The 20,493-nt window shown below is 44.7% G+C and overlaps 1 protein-coding gene across 1 annotated transcript in view; it reads right to left on the bottom strand.

Moving 5' to 3' along the window:
* The window catches only part of LOC147666376 (5'-3' DNA helicase ZGRF1-like), a gene marked incomplete at its 3' end in the record, with an annotated part of 444,183 nt that overhangs the window by 23,670 nt on the left and 400,020 nt on the right, over positions 1–20,493 (bottom strand). The window contains exon 15 of the mRNA XM_086949098.1: positions 10,878–11,062. Coding sequence (XP_086805224.1) covers positions 10,878–11,062 — 185 coding nt within the window. The remainder of the gene's footprint in view (positions 1–10,877; positions 11,063–20,493) is intronic.

Raw genomic sequence — 20,493 nt, 5'->3', positions numbered from 1 at the left:
ATCCTTACCATTTACTTTGTCACCTTCAACATAGTAATCATCCACGTAGTACTGTGCGGTCCTACCAGACGAACTCTGCTGTTGATCAAAACTATTCATCGAGTTCTGCGGAGGCAAAGGACGTACATTCTGTCCGCGACCTCTACCTCTAGGCGCTTGTTGAGCACCTCTACCTCGCACACCAGAAACACCATTCGTGCGTTGTAACAGAACCGGACAACTATTCTTGTAATGGCCCTCTTCTTTGCAATACGCACACTGATTAGGCCCATACGGAAAACGCTGTTGAGAAGACTCGTTTCCTTGCGAGTTTCTCGAATACTGCTGAGGTTGCTGATAATCGCGCTGACTAGTAATACGGGGTGGATAAGCTTGCTGTAGAAGAACTTCAGTCTTCAATTCCTTAGTCTTCTTATCCACTTTCTCTACCTCATCTTTGCGCCTATTTTCATAGTACTGGGCAGTAGCCAAAATTTGTGCTGACACAGAAACAGCCAAGGAGGAACTGGGGGAAGGCTTGGGCCCTGTCACTGACCGGCCTAGGCCACTAGCAATTTAAACAACAAAACAATGACCGGACAGTATTCATTTAGTGACAAAGTACACAACCCTAATGTAATGAATCACTAGGTTGGACAACCATTTGTATTGATTGACTTATTTTTTTATGAAATGTTTTTGCAAAAATATTTTTGGCATCAAAAGTTACATCACAACATTACATTAATTTACAAACAACACATTCTGTAAACTAAACACAAGATTAAGACATTACAAGAAACAAAGAAAATTGTCATCAATATTAACAAAGACAACTGTGAAAAGGCCTCAAATTAATCGCTTTACAGAGGCTTCCAATCCTGAATTTCTAATGGACAAGGGGAAGAAAATCATAGAAATAAACCTCCTTGTTGCAACCCTCACGAGACAGATAGAAAAAATACCACATTTGGTGCTCAAGCTAGGAGAAACATAGGAACAGTAACACAATTCCAAAATGAGTTTTTTAGTTAAATCCTAGCAAGCCCTGATAGTTTTGTGTCTCGGAGGTGAAAACGTCGACGCGTTTCGAACCCAATATCATTCACGGGTTCTCCTCAGGACAGGGACTGGGGGGTCGTTGTCACTGTGAATTAATTAAGACAATGTATAAGTAAGGAATTTTAAAAGAATAGGCTCATCGTGTGGACTCTACCACTTTAAATTCAAAAAAGTACCTTATTTGTGAAACGGGAAACCTTTCCCTGCAGGAAGAATGAAAATTAGATTTACGTTAGGTATACTCTCCCTATGTTTATAATGTGCTCTAAATACGTTGTGGCAAAAGATCAAAGCGTACCTTGATAGTGGACGAGTTCGCCGCTATGCAAGAACGTGGTGCCGGCCTTTGAGTTGATTATCTCCGTGTTAATCTGATGACCGAGGAGAGTATAGACTTAGTGTTGTTTAATCACATTGCTGTATTTACAACGCATGGGTTAGAGAGTGATCCTACCTTCGAGTGTAGCAGATAGATCGAATTAGGCGCGTGGGAGGCGGCGGCCCCCGCACGGGCTGGTGTGCTGTAAAAGAAGGGGGGGAGATGCGCGCATTTAGAATTCAAGAATGGACAAGCGTTCCACAAAGTGATACGTGTTACCGGCGGGTAGCTTACTTGACAGCGCTGGCTGCTGGCTGTGACGGTCCGGCACACAGTAACTTCCAAACGACTGTTTGTTTGTTGAGAGGGGGCGTGTCTCTTCTAGTTTATAAACGGACTATAATCACAATGCATTGTGGGATGTGAAGTTTTTTTGGGGGAATATGTCACAACGGTATTGAGCACCTAAAGATTCAATGAGGGGTTAGTAAATCACGCAGGTTCACAGCTGTGGTACAGAACGGTCACTTTAGAAGCGGAGGCTTGGGCAGACTTACAGATCGGGCAGACAACGGATTCAAAGATTGCCAAGTTCGTTCAAATCGTTCAGACCTGACACTGCAGTGTTAAATTTCAGTATGAGGTACGCCTCTTTCTGTGCCAGTCTTACATCAGGGTCCCCTCCGGAACCCGGAACATTCTTTATGCATGCCAAAATGGTCCATTTGAGATCATTCACAGTGTGACCTTTTTTCAGAAAATGCGAAACCAGTGGTGCAGTGAGTACTTTGTTGTTGATGCGGGATTTGTGTTGGATTATCCGCTGTCGTACTTCTTGTGTCGTCTTCCCTATGTAGATTTTCCCACATGGACAGGTTATAGCGTACACTGCATATTTCGTTTTGCAATTTGTAAAATCTGTATGGCGCCAGTGTTTGGTTCCATCGGAGAAATGATCACCTTCAATGGTCAAGCCACAAACTGAACAAGTTCCACATTTATGGTGTCCCTTCACTGGGCCCATATTGAACAGTGTACTTTGTATCACTTTCTTACTTGCACCCCTGGTTGATGAGACTTGCTGTCCAATACTTCGGTTTCTTTTCAATGCAAACAGGGGTTTGCCTATATCTGGGATAATTTCTTCCACCAGGTGCCAGTTGTTGCGAATGATTTTCTGGACTGGGTTCGTGTGTGGTCCAAATGTAGACACGCATACCATCCGATCAGTCTGTGGTTTCACCCTTTTCTCGAGTAGGTGTTCTCGAGGTGTCCACCTCGCCCTCTTCATGGAGTGTTTGACAAGTTTCTCCGGATACCCTCTGTCTCTCAATTTGTTCATGAGGGCTTCGCCATGGATATTGAAATCTTCAGTTTTGGAACAATTCCTTCTCACCCTAAGGAACTGTCCATAGGGGAGGTTGTTTTTCAAGGTCTTCGGGTGGTAGCTTCTGTAATGAAGCGAATTGTTCTTATCCGTTTTCTTTTGGTATAGCGTCGACTGGAGTCCATTGGGTGTTGCTTTAATCTCGACATCCAGAAATGGCATCATTTGGCAGTTATACGTCAGGCTGAATTTTATATCTGGACTTCTGCTGTTCAACCAGTTATGGAACTCTTCCAGGGTTTGTGGTGTACCATTCCAGATACACCACACGTCGTCGATATACCTCATCCATTGCCCAATCTGGGCTTTGTATGGGTTGTTGTTATAAACGAACCTCTCCTCGTACTGGGCCATGTACAATATTGCCATCTCGGGCGCAAAGGGGCACCCCATTGCTGATCCTTTGATCTGTAGAAACATTTCTTCTTCAAACATAAAAAAGTTTTTCTTTAGAGCAAGGGCCGCAAAATTGACAATAAGCTCCGTGGGCACTCTGTGGGGACGTGGTCTAGTCTCTAAGTACATTTCAATCACGTCTACGCCGTCTTGTTGTGGTATCTGGGTATATAAGGACGAAACGTCCATCGTGACCAAAAGTTGGGTATTTGGGTCAAAATCCATGCCTTCTACTTTATTGATAAAGTCCGTAGTATCACGGAGATATGACGGAACGCTCGTGATGAATTCTTTTAGGAACACGTCCACAAATTTGGAAATCGGCTCGAGCACTGAATCGCATCCCGAAACTATCGGTCGGCCAGGTGGGGTCTTAGGGTCTTTATGTACTTTCGGTAGGAAGTACAGGTGTGGAGTTCTGGGATAGCGTTTCACCAGAAATTCAGCTTCTTTAGGACCAAGAATCCCTTGTTCTTTTGCTTCCTTGACTAGTCGTGTTATTTCGAAAGTTATTTCTGCTGTGGGATCCTGTGTGATACGGCGATACCAGTTCAGATTGTAGACATGACTTCTACCTTCTGCTTTGTAAAGTTCCTTCGACCACAGGACCACTGCCCCTCCCTTGTCGGCTGGTCTGATGACCACATCTTGTTGGTTTTTTAGGGTCATAATTGCATTTCTTTGGTCTTTCGAGAGGTTCGCTGGTGTGAATCGTTTCTTTTTCTCCAGAGCATTCAATGAGGACAGAACCTTTTGTTCGAAAGTGATGATGTTTTTTGCCATGTTATTACTAGGAGGGCAGAAAGAAGATTTATTCCTGAGGCCCGAAACTTCCAGTGGCTGTAGATTTAATGAGTCCTTGAAGAACCATTTTAGACGGATTTTTCTAAAAAATTCTATGATCTCAAGTTTTACTTTGGTGAAGTCCATGCGAGTATCAGGAACGAAAGACAGGCCCAACTGTAACAGTTCTTCCTCAGCTTTGGTCAAGTTTTTATCAGAGATGTTAATAATTGAGGAATCCTTTACGACTTGTAGTTGCGTTTGCGAGTGCTCATTTCCCATTGTGGTTTGAATTTGGTCCTCTGTTGTGGTTGGCCCTGCGCTAAAAAAGGCCTCTTTTGTTGGTTTTTATTAGATGGTCCTTCTCCTGAGTCTGATTCCACTGAAGCGTCTGAAGAAGTCTCGGAGAATGTGACGAATCTTCTCTTGGATCTTCCCTGGTAGGTGTTTAAGTATCTGGTGGATTCAGAACGAGTATAGAAGTCGTCTTTCAAGTACGGATACACCGTTTCTAAGTTGAATGATTTTTTATCTTTTTCGAACTTGGAGGTTTTGAAGTTAATGGTGTTGTCCTTGAATGTTGTTAGTTCTTTCTCAATTTTTTCAAGGAGAAGCTTGGCCTCTGTTTCCGTGTGATTATCCTTGATGATTTTTAGTTGTTCTTCTATCTCTTCAATTTCCTTTTGACAGATTCTGTGTGCTGTTTCCACTGTATGGACCATGAGATCCCTGCTGCACTTTGTGCTAATGCAACTGAATCCCTTCTTGTAGACGGGGTCGTCAGTGAAAATGACTGGAACGTTTTTAATTTGTAGGCCCCAGGGAATAGTTCCAGCTCTTAGATTTGACAACAAAAATTGGCCATGTAGTTCCGTCCTGATATGTTTTTTTTGCAGTCTTAAAAGTTTGTCTGCTACGTGCTACGAGAACACCTACTCGAGAAAAGGGTGAAACCACAGACTGATCGGATGGTATGCGTGTCTACATTTGGACCACACACGAACCCAGTCCAGAAAATCATTCGCAACAACTGGCACCTGGTGGAAGAAATTATCCCAGATATAGGCAAACCCCTGTTTGCATTGAAAAGAAACCGAAGTATTGGACAGCAAGTCTCATCAACCAGGGGTGCAAGTAAGAAAGTGATACAAAGTACACTGTTCAATATGGGCCCAGTGAAGGGACACCATAAATGTGGAACTTGTTCAGTTTGTGGCTTGACCATTGAAGGTGATCATTTCTCCGATGGAACCAAACACTGGCGCCATACAGATTTTACAAATTGCAAAACGAAATATGCAGTGTACGCTATAACCTGTCCATGTGGGAAAATCTACATAGGGAAGACGACACAAGAAGTACGACAGCGGATAATCCAACACAAATCCCACATCAACAACAAAGTACTCACTGCACCACTGGTTTCGCATTTTCTGAAAAAAGGTCACACTGTGAATGATCTCAAATGGACCATTTTGGCATGCATAAAGAATGTTCCGGGTTCCGGAGGGGACCCTGATGTAAGACTGGCACAGAAAGAGGCGTACCTCATACTGAAATTTAACACTGCAGTGTCAGGTCTGAACGATTTGAACGAACTTGGCAATCTTTGAATCCGTTGTCTGCCCGATCTGTAAGTCTGCCCAAGCCTCCGCTTCTAAAGTGACCGTTCTGTACCACAGCTGTGAACCTGCGTGATTTACTAACCCCTCATTGAATCTTTAGGTGCTCAATACCGTTGTGACATATTCCCCCAAAAAAACTTCACATCCCACAATGCATTGTGATTATAGTCCGTTTATAAACTAGAAGAGACACGCCCCCTCTCAACAAACAAACAGTCGTTTGGAAGTTACTGTGTGCCGGACCGTCACAGCCAGCAGCCAGCGCTGTCAAGTAAGCTACCCGCCGGTAACACGTATCACTTTGTGGAACGCTTGTCCATTCTTGAATTCTAAATGCGCGCATCTCCCCCCCTTCTTTTACAGCACACCAGCCCGTGCGGGGGCCGCCGCCTCCCACGCGCCTAATTCGATCTATCTGCTACACTCGAAGGTAGGATCACTCTCTAACCCATGCGTTGTAAATACAGCAATGTGATTAAACAACACTAAGTCTATACTCTCCTCGGTCATCAGATTAACACGGAGATAATCAACTCAAAGGCCGGCACCACGTTCTTGCATAGCGGCGAACTCGTCCACTATCAAGGTACGCTTTGATCTTTTGCCACAACGTATTTAGAGCACATTATAAACATAGGGAGAGTATACCTAACGTAAATCTAATTTTCATTCTTCCTGCAGGGAAAGGTTTCCCGTTTCACAAATAAGGTACTTTTTTGAATTTAAAGTGGTAGAGTCCACACGATGAGCCTATTCTTTTAAAATTCCTTACTTATACATTGTCTTAATTAATTCACAGTGACAACGACCCCCCAGTCCCTGTCCTGAGGAGAACCCGTGAATGATATTGGGTTCGAAACGCGTCGACGTTTTCACCTCCGAGACACAAAACTATCAGGGCTTGCTAGGATTTAACTAAAAAACTCATTTTGGAATTGTGTTACTGTTCCTATGTTTCTCCTAGCTTGAGCACCAAATGTGGTATTTTTTCTATCTGTCTCGTGAGGGTTGCAACAAGGAGGTTTATTTCTATGATTTTCTTCCCCTTGTCCATTAGAAATTCAGGATTGGAAGCCTCTGTAAAGCGATTAATTTGAGGCCTTTTCACAGTTGTCTTTGTTAATATTGATGACAATTTTCTTTGTTTCTTGTAATGTCTTAATCTTGTGTTTAGTTTACAGAATGTGTTGTTTGTAAATTAATGTAATGTTGTGATGTAACTTTTGATGCCAAAAATATTTTTGCAAAAACATTTCATAAAAAAATAAGTCAATCAATACAAATGGTTGTCCAACCTAGTGATTCATTACATTAGGGTTGTGTACTTTGTCACTAAATGAATACAGAAACAGCCAAAGCACTTTCAGAATCCTTCAACTTATTGCACAATTCAGGAAGCAAATTATGTACAAATTTGTCAACAAACAATCTCTGACCGAACTCTGTAGCCATATCCTGACCACTATGATCTACGAAGGTCTCTTCGAACCTCGTGAAAAAGTCAGACACCGTTTCGTCTTTCTTCTGCTTACATGCAGACAACTTGTCCCAATTGACACGCAATTCGGGCATTAGAGTCTTCATATACGTTATAATCCTATCAGGAAGTTCAGTAATCAAATCCTCAGGCTTAGCACCGCCTACTTGTCTATTGTCGGAATCTCTGAGATTAACCCATGTATCACCCAATTCAACCGCATGATCTGTATGACGAATCTTACTCCAAATAGGTTGTGGAACAACATTACCAAACAACATGTCGATGTCCGCCAAATTCATAATACATGAACCTACAGTTTGAGTCAACTCTTTATAGTACCCTGCGGGATTTTTGCGTGGATCTGGCAAAGACTGCTTAGTAGCTAAAACTTCAGCACGTTTCCATGGAACATGCACCCAGACACGCTGAAAATGAGCCGGTACAGCTGACGGATTATTACCTGCACCAGCAACCACTGCTTCTTTCCACACCGGAGGAACTTCTCTCATCGGATATTGTCGTGCCTTTCTCCCAACCGAAGAATCAGGCCCAAACAATTGTCGAGAAGGAGACTCACTCCTAAATGACAACAATGTCGCTACCGCTTTCCCAACATCAGATGGACTTACAATCGTTCCCTTCGCAAATTCGGAACGTATGCTATACAACTTGTCAGGAGCTTGCCCTACTTCCTCATCCCATTTTTCAACAAGAAAAGCACACATCGTATCAAAAACGTACCGTTGCTTCGGTGCTTCCCATTGAAGGAAAACATGCATAACACCCTCAAGATCATACTGCGTATCGTACATAATCCATTTACGTGCCATGTGGTCCAAAATCGTACGCTCATCCATATTCGGCAACTGACTACGTGACTGTCTACGCTCAGTAACAGGGGACATACCCAACTGTCCCAACAAAGGAGAAAAGAAACCAGTAACTGCAGTAGTCATTCGTTGTCTAGCAGAAGGAGAAGGTGAAAGAATAAGAGAAGACGGAACAATAGCAGAAGAATTCAAAGTCGGAATGGAGGGAACATTAAGAACAGGCGTAGAAGTAGCAGACGAAGAAGGAGACAAAGATGGCGGCCCCTGAGGAGGCTGCGCCAAAGGAATAGTAGCCAGCGGAAAAGGAGCTGGCTGTGGTGGAATCAAAGGTAGCACAACAACTGGGGGTTGTACAATCACAGCTGGTGGCGGTGGTGCCATAGCATTTTGTGCATAAGGGGGTGGCGAACTCAAGAGATGTGACATTAAAGGATCTTTCTCAAGATCTTTCTTTTCTTCCTGTTCTTTACGCGGCAAAACTGGGTAGCATCTACCTACCGCTAACTTCTTCACCCTAAGCATCTGTTCGCTTTCTTGCTCTTCCTCATTATCCCTAAACGCAACAGCAGCTTGTACCATTGACATACCTCGTTCTCGTTTATTTTTCTTCGCTAATTTCATTTCTCTCTGTTTGGCTTCTTTGCGCCATATGCGAAAAGAGTCAAACATTGCCGGCTGGGCTTTCTTCTTAAAAAGTTTAACCTCTAGCTTATCCAAAATCTCCGTGTCAAAACTATCATATTGGGGCCATTTTAAAACATCATCTTTCCTGGTGTATCGAATTCATACTTCATTATATGCGATGGGGCCTACGCCATGTTTCACATAAAGTTCATAGGTTGGAGTTCCAATCGGAGGAACCGGACACAAGTCCTCCAATCGGGAATCCCTATTACAACCAAGATAAAACATATTTCCAAGTCTGCTAAGACCAGGCATCTTCGCTCTCTAGTCTAGCTTCAAACTTCAAAGGATTATCGAGTACGATAGTCTCGTGAATACACGAGTCCCTCGGCTTTGGTACTTGCAAGTTCAAAATCAAAGCGATCCCAAGGGGATACCCAAACTAAGAACCAAACTAAGGACTGGGAGACGCTCCACTCATACTTAACTGAGGTATCGATGACGTCACCAGAAGACTCGTCTAACGTTTCGCTCTACCAATCATCAAGGGTCCAAAACAGGGCGATAGTCAGGGCAGCAGTCCTTCGTAGCCGTTGGGAAGCGGGGAACCTCGCAGCAAAGACTTTCGGACCACGTCGACATACAGGGGTCGATGAAGTGGCGGCCTTCCTCCAGAATTTTCACACGAAGCTCTGGCTTGGACCGGTACCGCTGAAATCGCCCCACGTTGCGCGCCAACTGAAGTACTGGGTTTTTAAGAACCCAGCGGTGCCAGGGAACACACCCGAAGACTTCGAGTCCTTCCTGTTTCAGACTACAGAAACACAGAGTCTTCTAGGTGAAGTCAAAGATCGTATTTTATTGGCTGCAGCCAGTAACAGATATCCTAGAAGTACAACACAGTGTATGTTCTCAGGAGACTGCTCACTCTTACAAAGCCAGCCTTCTCTTTTATACAAAATATTATGCTTTAGGCAAATATTCCTTATTTTACAGTTGACCATTCACATATTTTCACTACAAAGAAAAAACAGAGTCATGATGACAAGCCCATATTTCAGTTTGTTCAGCCCACAATCAATTACTCGGCAAGGCCCAGTATTTTCATCAGATATCGACGGACCCCCAATAAAAACGGGCACCTCCTCCTCGTAAAGCAAGTCATAAAGAAAGAAACAGGGACAGGTGTGTGTAAGATTAGGCATGGTTTGTGTGCGATGAAAGGCTTATGATATGTTGTGCTTTGATGCTAATCTCATTCGGCCACTGGGAAAGGAACTGGCCGAACAGGTTTGGCTTCAGGCAGTGGACTCAGCTCGCCCAGGTCACAGAGGAGTCAGCAAAGATGTACGTGTCCTTCCGACTCGATTTTGGCTTTAGTCATTTGGCCTAGGTGAGGGCAATCACAAAATGGCTGCCGTTCACAAAATGGAACCCGAGGGATCAGGACGGAAACTCTGATTTCAGGGTGATTTCGTCACCCGAATATGACAAAAATGCTCGTACATAGTATCCTAACCATTCGTGGTCTGCTGATACCAAACTCGTCATGATACGACGATGTTTATAACACGGGTCCAGAATTTTCAGTACCGCACATCCCTGAAAACATGCATATGATGAGGAAGAAATTCTCATCTATCAGTAGACTGTCATCCCTTGGCCACCACTTAACATCCTGGCAAAGCTGTTAAGAGACAATACCAGCTAGTCATACATGAACTGTTTCACCTGGTGGGCTGTAACAGCATGCCTCTTCCCTACTTCCTGCCCCCCATGGCCCAAAAATTAGCCAGCATTACTGAAGGCCAAGCCCCACTCCTGGGCATACTGCCATGTCCTGATATGGGTAGGTGTGCCTAACAAATTGAAGACCTCTGACTTAAATAAATGAGTTACACATCCTCTTCATTTTCAATAATTGAAGATGTAGAATTTGTTCTCTCTGCTTGTCAAAATTAATGCAACTACTTTTTACTAGGATTTATATTTGCTTTGGCGGGAGGAAACTTCTCCAACCCCCCTCATGTCTCAGATTTACCACTACCAACCCCTAAACTCTAAAATTACTCTCAACTCCCTTTATCACTGCTTACCCCTAAACCCTAAAATTACCCTTATCTCTGACTTTACCACGGTCCGTCCCATATACCCAAAATTATTCGACTCTCCCTTTACCACTACCTGCACCTAAATCCTTTTTTTATATTACATTACATTACAAGTAAAGTACCAGGTAAAGGCATGCATGGTAAGGATACAAATAATGTGTGGTAAAGGATGATTGGTAAAGGCATTGTATGATAACTCATGTTGGCTGTTTGAGGCACAGTGATTTTTCGCACAAACTACTGAACCATTATACAATATTCTGTAAAGAAAAACACCTCACCTTATTCCGACCTTCTTTTTTAACCATAATTAGCTTTGCAGGTTGGTGATGAAGGCAAAATGGAATAAAGTTTTCATTTCCATTCCCTTTTCCTTCACTGGCAGAAGTGTAAAAGGATATATCAGCTTTTGAGAGTGCTGCATGGAATCTCTGGCACACGTTAAATAGTAAAATATTCAAGTGTTCTTGACAGAAAAGAGAAAAGAAAAGAAGCACATGGGTTAGCTCTATGGCATACACAAGTGAACAGTATTGTTTGCACACTAACAAATACACACTATTTTCCAAATGACTTTGATATTCCATGTTCTAGAGCCCTACATCTGGAGACAAATGTGGTGCTCTCCTTGGTCTGAGAAAGACCTTTGCACAGCCAATAGTGTATAAAAAAAATAGAAACGTTGAAAGTTCAGGTGCATGAGCGGTGTTGACCAGCCAACCTAACAACGCCCCCCCTGCAAAACCTCTCTTGACGACTTACATTTAGGTCAATTCCATTATCTGCCTTCATACCCCAAGGTTTGAATAAAGGCTGCTTGTGTAGTTACAAGTATAGAGTGTGAATTGAGGACTGGGGGTTTAGAATGACAATGTTTAATCAGCAGTTTGGAGGTTGTGGGGGGGAAGGAGAGACAACTAAGCCACATCATTCCAGTGTCAGGATGGAAAGGTCTCTGTAAAGTGGAATGTTAGGGGCAAAGGGTTTCTGGGGACCTTGGGGTGCCCAGCATTGAGAGACAAGATTAAGAGGGTTTCTATATATTAATTTCTCGACACAAATCTCACCTGGCACTGTTTTACGAGATTCACCTTCCGAGCAACTGGTGTCAAAACATGCTTCTTGCAAATGGGGAGTGGAAGTATTTCATGGAAAATCACTCCCATTCAAGGAAACTAGGAACTGGTTGAACCCAAATGCTACTTATGAATGGGAGACAGGACTATAGGGGCATTACTCTGATTTATATTTATGGTTCTCCACAACTTCAGAGCAAAGTACTTGCTGAACTGGATACCTTAATGACCGAAACCCCAGACACCATTCAAGTACTTGGGGGCAATTTGATTATGGTATGAATACTGGACAAGAAAGTTTAAGTGAGCCGGACTTACCACGCACTGCGGTATCAGGACAGGTCATGTCTGCAACACCTTTTGGCTCAAAAACATGGGGATGGCAGAGACACACATTACTCCTACTACTAGGGTTCACAAAGCCCGCATTCCATATTTGATTATTTGTTCATATCATTAGACCAAAGGCTGACATGAGTCAGACTGTTGAGATCTTGGCCAGGCAGACCTCTAATTATACCCCATTTCTGCTAATGGTAGACATATGTTCTGGGTTGGCCTCTGTGATATGGAGGGTCAATGCATGGAAGCTGCAACACCGTATGTAGGTAGATCATTTGATGATGGTGGCCAACTAACATTTTTTTGCAGAACAAGGGCTTAGTAGACCCATGTTGCACCACGGGAAGCTTTAACATTGTTATGAGAGGCTAGGCCATACCTACGGGGGTCTATAAACATATGCAGCAGTTCAGTAGAGTTAGGGAACTTTTATCTGCCATCACTGAAAAAAACAGGAACTAGCAGTGCCCACAATGACTCCAGGAAGATAACCCAAAAATGACTGAATAATGACTATAGGGTGGTGGCAACTAGGTTACTTGGCCCTAATGTTGAGTTGAGTTATTCAAGTACATGTCCAACATAATTGGTTCCAGGCTGCTAAGCTTCTTCTAGGATGGCAAAATTGATGGGATTCTGTGGGCAAAATAGAGATAAGTACATTACACGGATCCACAAACATGGACGTCCCACAGACAAAGGCACCTTATACTGTTCCACTCCCTATTAAATGTGGAGGACAATGCAACGTTCTAGATCAATGGCTCTTCGCAGGTATTATTATTCTGGTGCCCGCAGTTCTATGTTACTGAACCAATGCCGACTCTTGCAAGCACCCTTACTATCCCTTTAGTACTATGGCTCTCTAACGATGAGAAGCTGTTCGACTCTACAGGTTGGTGCATCATATTATATATACAATAAGGAAAATGGTATGTGGGTCCCACTTGTTTCTTGTTCACTCTCCTGTACACGTCACCCATAGCTGCAGTCTGGTTAAATAGAGTCCTTTCCCAACAATTTACTTCAAAGATGGATGAGACCGTTCTTCCCCCTTTCTCTGAGTCTCTTCACCTTTGAGCAGACAAGGTCCATTGATTAGGGGGTGTGAGTCGACAGCAGTGAAGACAGAAAGACAGAACCCTGCTATCTGAAGATGACATTCAACTGCTTGTTGTGGATCCCTTCAATAACCATATTACTCTACATTTATTAAAGAACCTGCACTCCGCTCCAGATTTCGTATTAAGTGGTCTCTATTCACTATTTGTCTGATCAACTGTTGGTTTAATGTGTCCCTTGCAGACCTTTGCATTAATTTGAGCATGGAAGGGTTTGAATGACAATCCCCAGGTCTCTGAAGCAATTCAGGGTGCAATTTGGAACTGTTACTAGACAAGTTTAAAATTGATGTTCAGCATCAGATTAGATTACTATAGTCTGTCCTGTTGAGGGCCATTCATTTGAAAAGGGTCTCAATCTCAAGGTACACCCATGTCCTTCAGAATATGCCATCCTGGCTTTCTAGGAGTATTTTAAGAGGGCAGACTCAGTGCTCAGAACCCTTCTCTGGGGTGTCTGCCACAAGGATCTTCTTTCCTACATTATATAATCAACCTATAATGGTGGCATATCATTGCCCAATCCGCACTGAGGCAATTGAGAGTATCATCTTGTGGTGAGTAATAGGTGGCCATATGAACTCTCCCCAGAAATACCAATATATATAAATGCGAAATTCATGAGTAGTAAAATTACTCACATTTCCTCTACATTGGTAAAAATTAATGAGGGTCCGCCACAGGGAATGAAAATGTTTCTCAAGATTGCATTTAATATTGTACTCTGGGGGGACATGGCATCGCAAGAAGGCTGACAGGATACGTTCTTGAGGGGCTCCTCCTAAGCCAAGTGAATATCCTATATAATCAAGCCTGTCGTAGCAGTGCTGATTTTTTCTGTCCTCTGGGGGGGGGGGGGGGGGGGGGGGGGGGTCGACTGGGGATCCCTTCTCTCCTCACCCACGCAGTTTTGATTGTCATTGGGCAGTGGATGCAGATTGCGGCATGACTGGCGGCTGCTGGGGGTCTACTTCAATTGCGGGTGCTGTGGGGCCTGCTTGTAGCGGTTCGAATCTGGCCCGCGCCTGGAAGGGCCAGCTGGTGCCAAGATCCTGGTGGCACAGGTCCCTGGAGCCGGTGGTGGTACAGGAGGTGTGTCCACTGCCTCTTCGTCATTTTGGGCTGACACTGGAGTCGCGGTGTGAAGCATGAGGATTGGAGCCTTGTGCTAGCATCAGGGCTCAGCAGCGCCTGCATCCTTCACTCCCCTGGGCGTGGCTTGCCTGCATCAGCTGCCGCGGCCGCTGGGGCTCTCAGCTGTACGGCAGAAGCCCTGCATGGACATGGGGATGCGAAGGAAGTGACAGCAGCGGGGAGAGGGTGAGAAGGCCTTGCAGATTGGCTTGGCAGGGCCTGTGGAGACTTACCCGGCGGCGGTTTGCAGCAGAGGCAGGCTATGACCGTCTGGTGAGCCATTTGCGGGGCATCCTTCCCTACATTGGAATACCGGTTGGCCATGAATTAGCATAGTCCCGAGATCTGCCTACAGGACTGGTGAGAATACACTTGATGGAGGTACTGTCATTGGCGGGGCCCACAGGGACATTGTGCTTTGGTCTGCCTGTAGGTTATAAAGGGGTGCCCCCGGAGTGTACAGTCGACAGGGCATATTCCTTGGTGCATCCTGTTGCATGCTGACTCTCAGGGAGGTATCCCAAGGAAACATTAGACGATGCAAGGTGGGTTCCACTTACCTGGCAGTGCCTCGGGTGGACTGCCCCTGCCGGGACTAGGTGTCACTGCTGTTTTTCAGCAGGCTGCTGCTTTGTGGTCCTTCCATCTCCTGTGGTTCACCTGGTGGTTGTTGCTGGCGGATGACATTGCCTGTCCCCCCCCTCCCCCCCATGGGTAAAGGCAGGCCTGAGGGGCCCTTCAGGACAACACGATGGAGCACTACACAACACCCCAGGCGAGACAGAAACACCAGGGAGGCTCTCGCCGTAATCCTAGTCTAGAACTATCGGCGCGGAAACCTATGAGAACAGAACTCTTGTGGCAATTCAAGACTCTAAGGTTGTGTTGGAAGGGAAGACAGAAACGATCTAGGTCAATCTGCTCCGCACAGACGTACACAAAGTATCTAACAAATTGCATGCAGCTGAGGAGCCAAAAGGCAGTCTCAAGCTAGAAGCGGCCACTCTACAAATGCAAATGGAAGGTGTCCTCTCCAGGTTGGGATACTGGAAGCCCAGACAGAAGACGCAGAGGCAAGATCTCAACATAATAATGCTAGACTTCTGGGCTTCCCGGAAAGAGCAGAAAGGGGGATCAACAGAGCAATTCATGAAACAATGGGTGCAAGATGGTGCTGCAACCGAAAGACCTTTCCAGCGTACCGAGGTACACATAGCCTGTATACAAGAAACCTCATGACTAATGAAATACAGAAAAAATGGAGGGCACAACTTTACTCAGTCACGTACTCTTCATATGCCGGAGGGGTGGCCATCTGGATGGCTCCAGGGGTACCCTTCCATCACACATACTCAGAAGAAGACGTAGAGGCCCGATACATACTTGTACAAGGAACACTGGATGGGAAGGCTGTCTCTATTCTCAACAGCTATGCACTTTATAAAGAAGATAGGCACTTCTTAACAAATATGCAAGACTTACTACAGGACAGCATAGACTCCGCTATCCTTTGGGCAGGGGATTTTAATTGTGTTGCAGTTGGTGAGAGAGACAGACATTCACCTCTGGCTGGAACAAAACCACTGATGACCAGGTTGCTCTAGGTGGTCATGCACAATCTGTTTTTTTTAGATAGCTGGAGACTTCTTCACTTGCAGACATATGAATACACTTGTCATTCCTTGACACACAATACATTTAGTCACTTGGATAGTATTATAGTGGCAGAGCAGTCACACCACACCTTAAACGAGGTAGTGCATTTGTGGAGGGTTCTTTCTGATCATGCTCCGATGCTGCTGTACGTACAATGGCATGGGGAGGTAGAGTTGGTGTTTACTCCTAGATGTCCTAACAGATGTTTCTTGTACAGCAGCCTCAGAGGATGCACGGACTGATTACACGGAGCATAATTGGGGCACAACGGTTACTATAGCCAACAAATGTGAGGCTTTGAAAGCAGTGATGTGCAGTGCTTGAATAGGGTCCACCACTGGGCTATGAGAACAGCAGGAGTCAGATGTAGTATGACAAGAGAAACAGCTGACTGAACTTCAAAAGGGAGAGGCTGAATTGCTGGAGATGAGACAGGGTGCTGCAGAAGTTACACATGACCTCTGGAAGACGTTGGTAAGTACACACTTACAGAGTATTGACAAGGCCTGCACAGGGAGGGGGACAAGTCAAGGAATTTTGTGGCTTAGATTCTGCGACAGGAACAGGAGGTGACACCTATATTGCACCTACATCTCCCAAGGGGTTGAACTGTGATTGGTCGAGAGGCCATATTGATGACCTTTCAAGCTCACCTTCAGAAGGTGTATAGGGCTAGAGAAAAGGTCAGTTAGGACGCTTTGGGGACATACCTCTGGGGAATGGAGCTTCACGGGCTTGCTCCAGATAGTGTACAGGAATTGGAGTCAGACTTCACACTGGAGGAGTTGAGGGGTGTCCTGCAGGAACTAAATATGTCTAAGACGCTGGAATGCGATGGCTTCCAGGTAGAGTTCAACCAAACGTACTTTGCACATTTGTCAGAGCGGCTGTTGGAGGTATTCCAGGAGGGGTTCGATAAGAAGATTCTCACCCAAGCCATGCGTGAGGGTGTTATCTGCAAACCTGGAGGGACTGCTGCAGACCCTTTTTCTTACTGATCGCTCACCATGATTAATGCAGATGTTAAGGTGCACTGTAAGCTTCTGGCGACTAGATTGGGCCATTGATAGGGGACCTAGTGCATGACGACCAATGTGGGTTTATCCCAGGCTGGAGCATGGCTCTATATATCCACTGACTCACACATGTCTCACACACAGTGGTTGATGAGGAGCAGGAAATTACACAGGTGGCTGTCGATCAGAAGAAGGCCTTCAATACTGTGGACTGGTCCCACTTGATGGAGGTGTTGAGGGTGCTGGAGTTTGGACCTTCCATTAGAGATTGGGTGCGGTTACTGTACACAGAGCCCATGGCCCGGGTCCCTGGGTAGGAGGGGCGGTGTCGGAGAGTTGGCTTGTGGGATCGGGGTACCCATCAGGGTTGCCCACTCTTACCACTGCTTTTTGCCTTGGTGCTGGAACCCTTGGCTGCCCTATTACACAAGGAGATGAAGGACTGGGGGATTCCGATACACAACACTACTATCATTGTTTTGCTGTATGCAGACAATGCCCTTACTTACATTCGTTCCCCTAGGGAAGCAGTTCTAATCCTGATGCAATTCTGGCTATTGGGTCAATAATCATAAAACACTCTAGCTTCCCCTGAATGTATTAACATCAATCCAATAAGAACAACTACCGGAGCTCTGCTTCCGGTTTGAGATAGAGTGGTTTCGGTGCCTGGGGGTTATGGTAGCCCATACGGAGACACGACAGAGCCAACATAATATAGAACAGGTGCGGGGATGTCTTCATGGGCCCTTTAATTTTGGAACACACTTCCCCTCTCAGTCATGGGCAGCATGGCTTTCACCAAGATCAGTGGCGTAACGAAAGTTGGGGGTGGGGCCTGCAAACTACATGGAGGGGCCTCCTCATAACTCACTTAGAAGCTCTCAGGCCGGGGTACTCCGCTGAGTGCCCTGGAGCTCACCCCTGCACTGCGGGGGCCTTTCTTACGCCACTGGCCAAGATGGCCTTTCTCCCCAGGTGTTTGTAAGCTGTTCAGAGTTCTCTATGTCCCATAAATCGGGGTTTTTTCCGGGGGACTGGACAGTTGATTGGTCTCCTTGGTGTGGGCGGGTCGCCTTAATAGGGTGGCTCTGTTGATGCTACAAAGAGATATGGCTGAAGGGGGTCTGACACTGTCAGGTATGCAGCACTATTAATATGTAGCCCACTTACAATATTCGGATCAGTGGCTTGTGGATTCGGCCATTTGTGAAAAACGATTACTGCAGAGCAGAACTAGCAGTGAGACACCAGCTCGACTCCTCATGAGAGGTGGATGAGCGGACTTCCCGGTTTCCTATCTAGTGTGACAGATGGTGGTAATTTGGGAGTGGGTAGTCACTAAAGTGATTCAAAGAGCCCCATTCGATCAGAATTGCGGTAGTGGGACAATGCTCCATTCTATCCTATGGACGTGGATATGTACATTGAAAGGTGGAGAAATGGGGGTTGCCTCTTAGCTGGAGAACTGTACCAGGGGAAGTTTTCCTTACTTCGCAGGAGGCCCGGAGCACTCTTCAACTAGGAGTTGACCGAGGGGTGGTGCACGATTCCGGCTGTGCTAGTGCCGTCACATGTGCTTGGTGTGCTTCTCCGATGAGGGGAAAGGAGGCATCTAATCACACGTCTGTATAGAGCTCTAGGGGGAAGACCTTACCTGACGCCCACTGCAAGTCGGATGATCCCAGGAGAAGGAGCTGGCTGAGCCCTTCTTGGATGCGGACTGGGAGCGGGCATGTGCATTGGTTTGTGAGGTTTCTAGTAACAGCAGTTTCAAGTTTATACATTTCAATTACCTTCACCGGACTTATATTACTTCTTATGTCCTTAGTAAGATGTATCCAACCAGGGAGCCAATATGTCCCAGATGAAAGGAAGCTAAAGCTTCTTTTTACATTTGGCATCTGTCTGCAGGGAGGTGATAATGTTCTGAGAGGAGATAGTGCCAAGGGTCAAGCTACAGCCGAGTTTCTACTCCAGGACACACTACAGGCATGCCTACTGGGGATAGTAATGCAGCCTAGGGAGTAGAAAAATGCCAGATACATTCATGCAACTTGCTCTTTTATTAGCACAAAGGAGAGGGCTATCGGTTGGATGGGTACATGTACGCCTCAGGTGGGCCTGTTAGTCAAGGATGTCATTGAGTGGTCGAAGTCCAAAGACCAACATATCAAACAGTCTAGGTTCGCTGAGAGGATATGTGACTAAGAGGTCTATTAGTCGGGGTGGCGGGGGGCGGGAAGGTGGAGTCGTTTTTTCCCATGAAATACCGAACTTGCCAGCGCACACAGCAGGAATTATGATAAGGCGTCATACAGGGATACTACATGTTTTCACAAGATATTAAGCCCTGATGAATTTCTGATTATATATAGAACGAAATGTATTGGCTGGACCATTTATGTGAAAAATTGATGGAGTAATAAAGAATTTGTCAAAATATACATGCCATGGATGCTGTTGCTAGTGAGACACCATTATTGTTCACCATCTGAAGTTGCAGGATCTGTTGTTTAAATATTCCCATCAAAGTGCCTCATTATGATCTTGTTTGGCATTGACAATAGATCCGATTAGGGGCCCGAGCAGATGGGGGCTTCAGAGCAGATGGGGGCTCCAGATACATTTTACTACAGTTCACAGCTCTGAATATAATGCTCAACACATGATACCCATGAGCTTCGAGGATGAAGTGTTATCATGGAAGACTCATGATTCCTCACTTTGAACTTGGAGGGGGCAGTCTGGTTAAGCAGTGGAGGGAGTAAGAAGAACTGGTGGAATTCATGGAAGCTTGAGCGAAAACCAAAGGAAAAGTGTATTTGACTACTAAGAGTAAAAGTTTATAAAGCTATAACTCAGTGCCAATACAGACTTTAAGGACCAAGCTCAGGTAATAATAATAATAATAATAATAATAATAATAATAATAATAATATATATATATACTAAGTGATTATCATACTGTGGCATTCTTTTTATGACTGTTACAACGACATTTGCGATGTCTCATTTCGAAAAAAAGAAAAAATTGGGCTTTCTGAGTGCTTTTGCTGCTATTATTTGCTCAATTTGCACATTATGTGATAATTATGCTGCTATATTAGCTTTTTGCACAATGGGATAACATTTATGCGGCTGGTAATTAATATGCTGCTATGTCTTTATGCTATTGTTTGCACATTTCATTGTTAGGTGCTTCAGGATAATAGTATATCTATAATAATTTTTTGTTTGCCACTTTAATGAAATCTGCAATTTTGTACATCATATTTAATGTTCGAATGATCCATTAGCTCAGCTGCTACTAATTGCGTATTTTGCACACTACCCTAAGCACGTTTTGCACACTGGGTGCTCAATTTTGATGCTACATTACATTGTCAATATACAATTGTAAATGATATGTAAATATTTTGTTTTATTGTGTTCACAAATATTTATTGTATCATGGTTATGGCAATCTATGCACAAATTTAAGCATAATGCCGGAAAGTAACTCTTCTATGTTTATCCACTATTTCCTGGTTGACCTCTTTATAAATGCCT

This window comes from Lissotriton vulgaris, unplaced genomic scaffold, assembly GCF_964263255.1.
Source record: "Lissotriton vulgaris unplaced genomic scaffold, aLisVul1.2 SCAFFOLD_871, whole genome shotgun sequence".
Taxonomy (NCBI): Eukaryota; Metazoa; Chordata; class Amphibia; order Caudata; family Salamandridae; genus Lissotriton; species Lissotriton vulgaris.
This window is presented reverse-complemented; position numbering and strand designations above follow the sequence as displayed.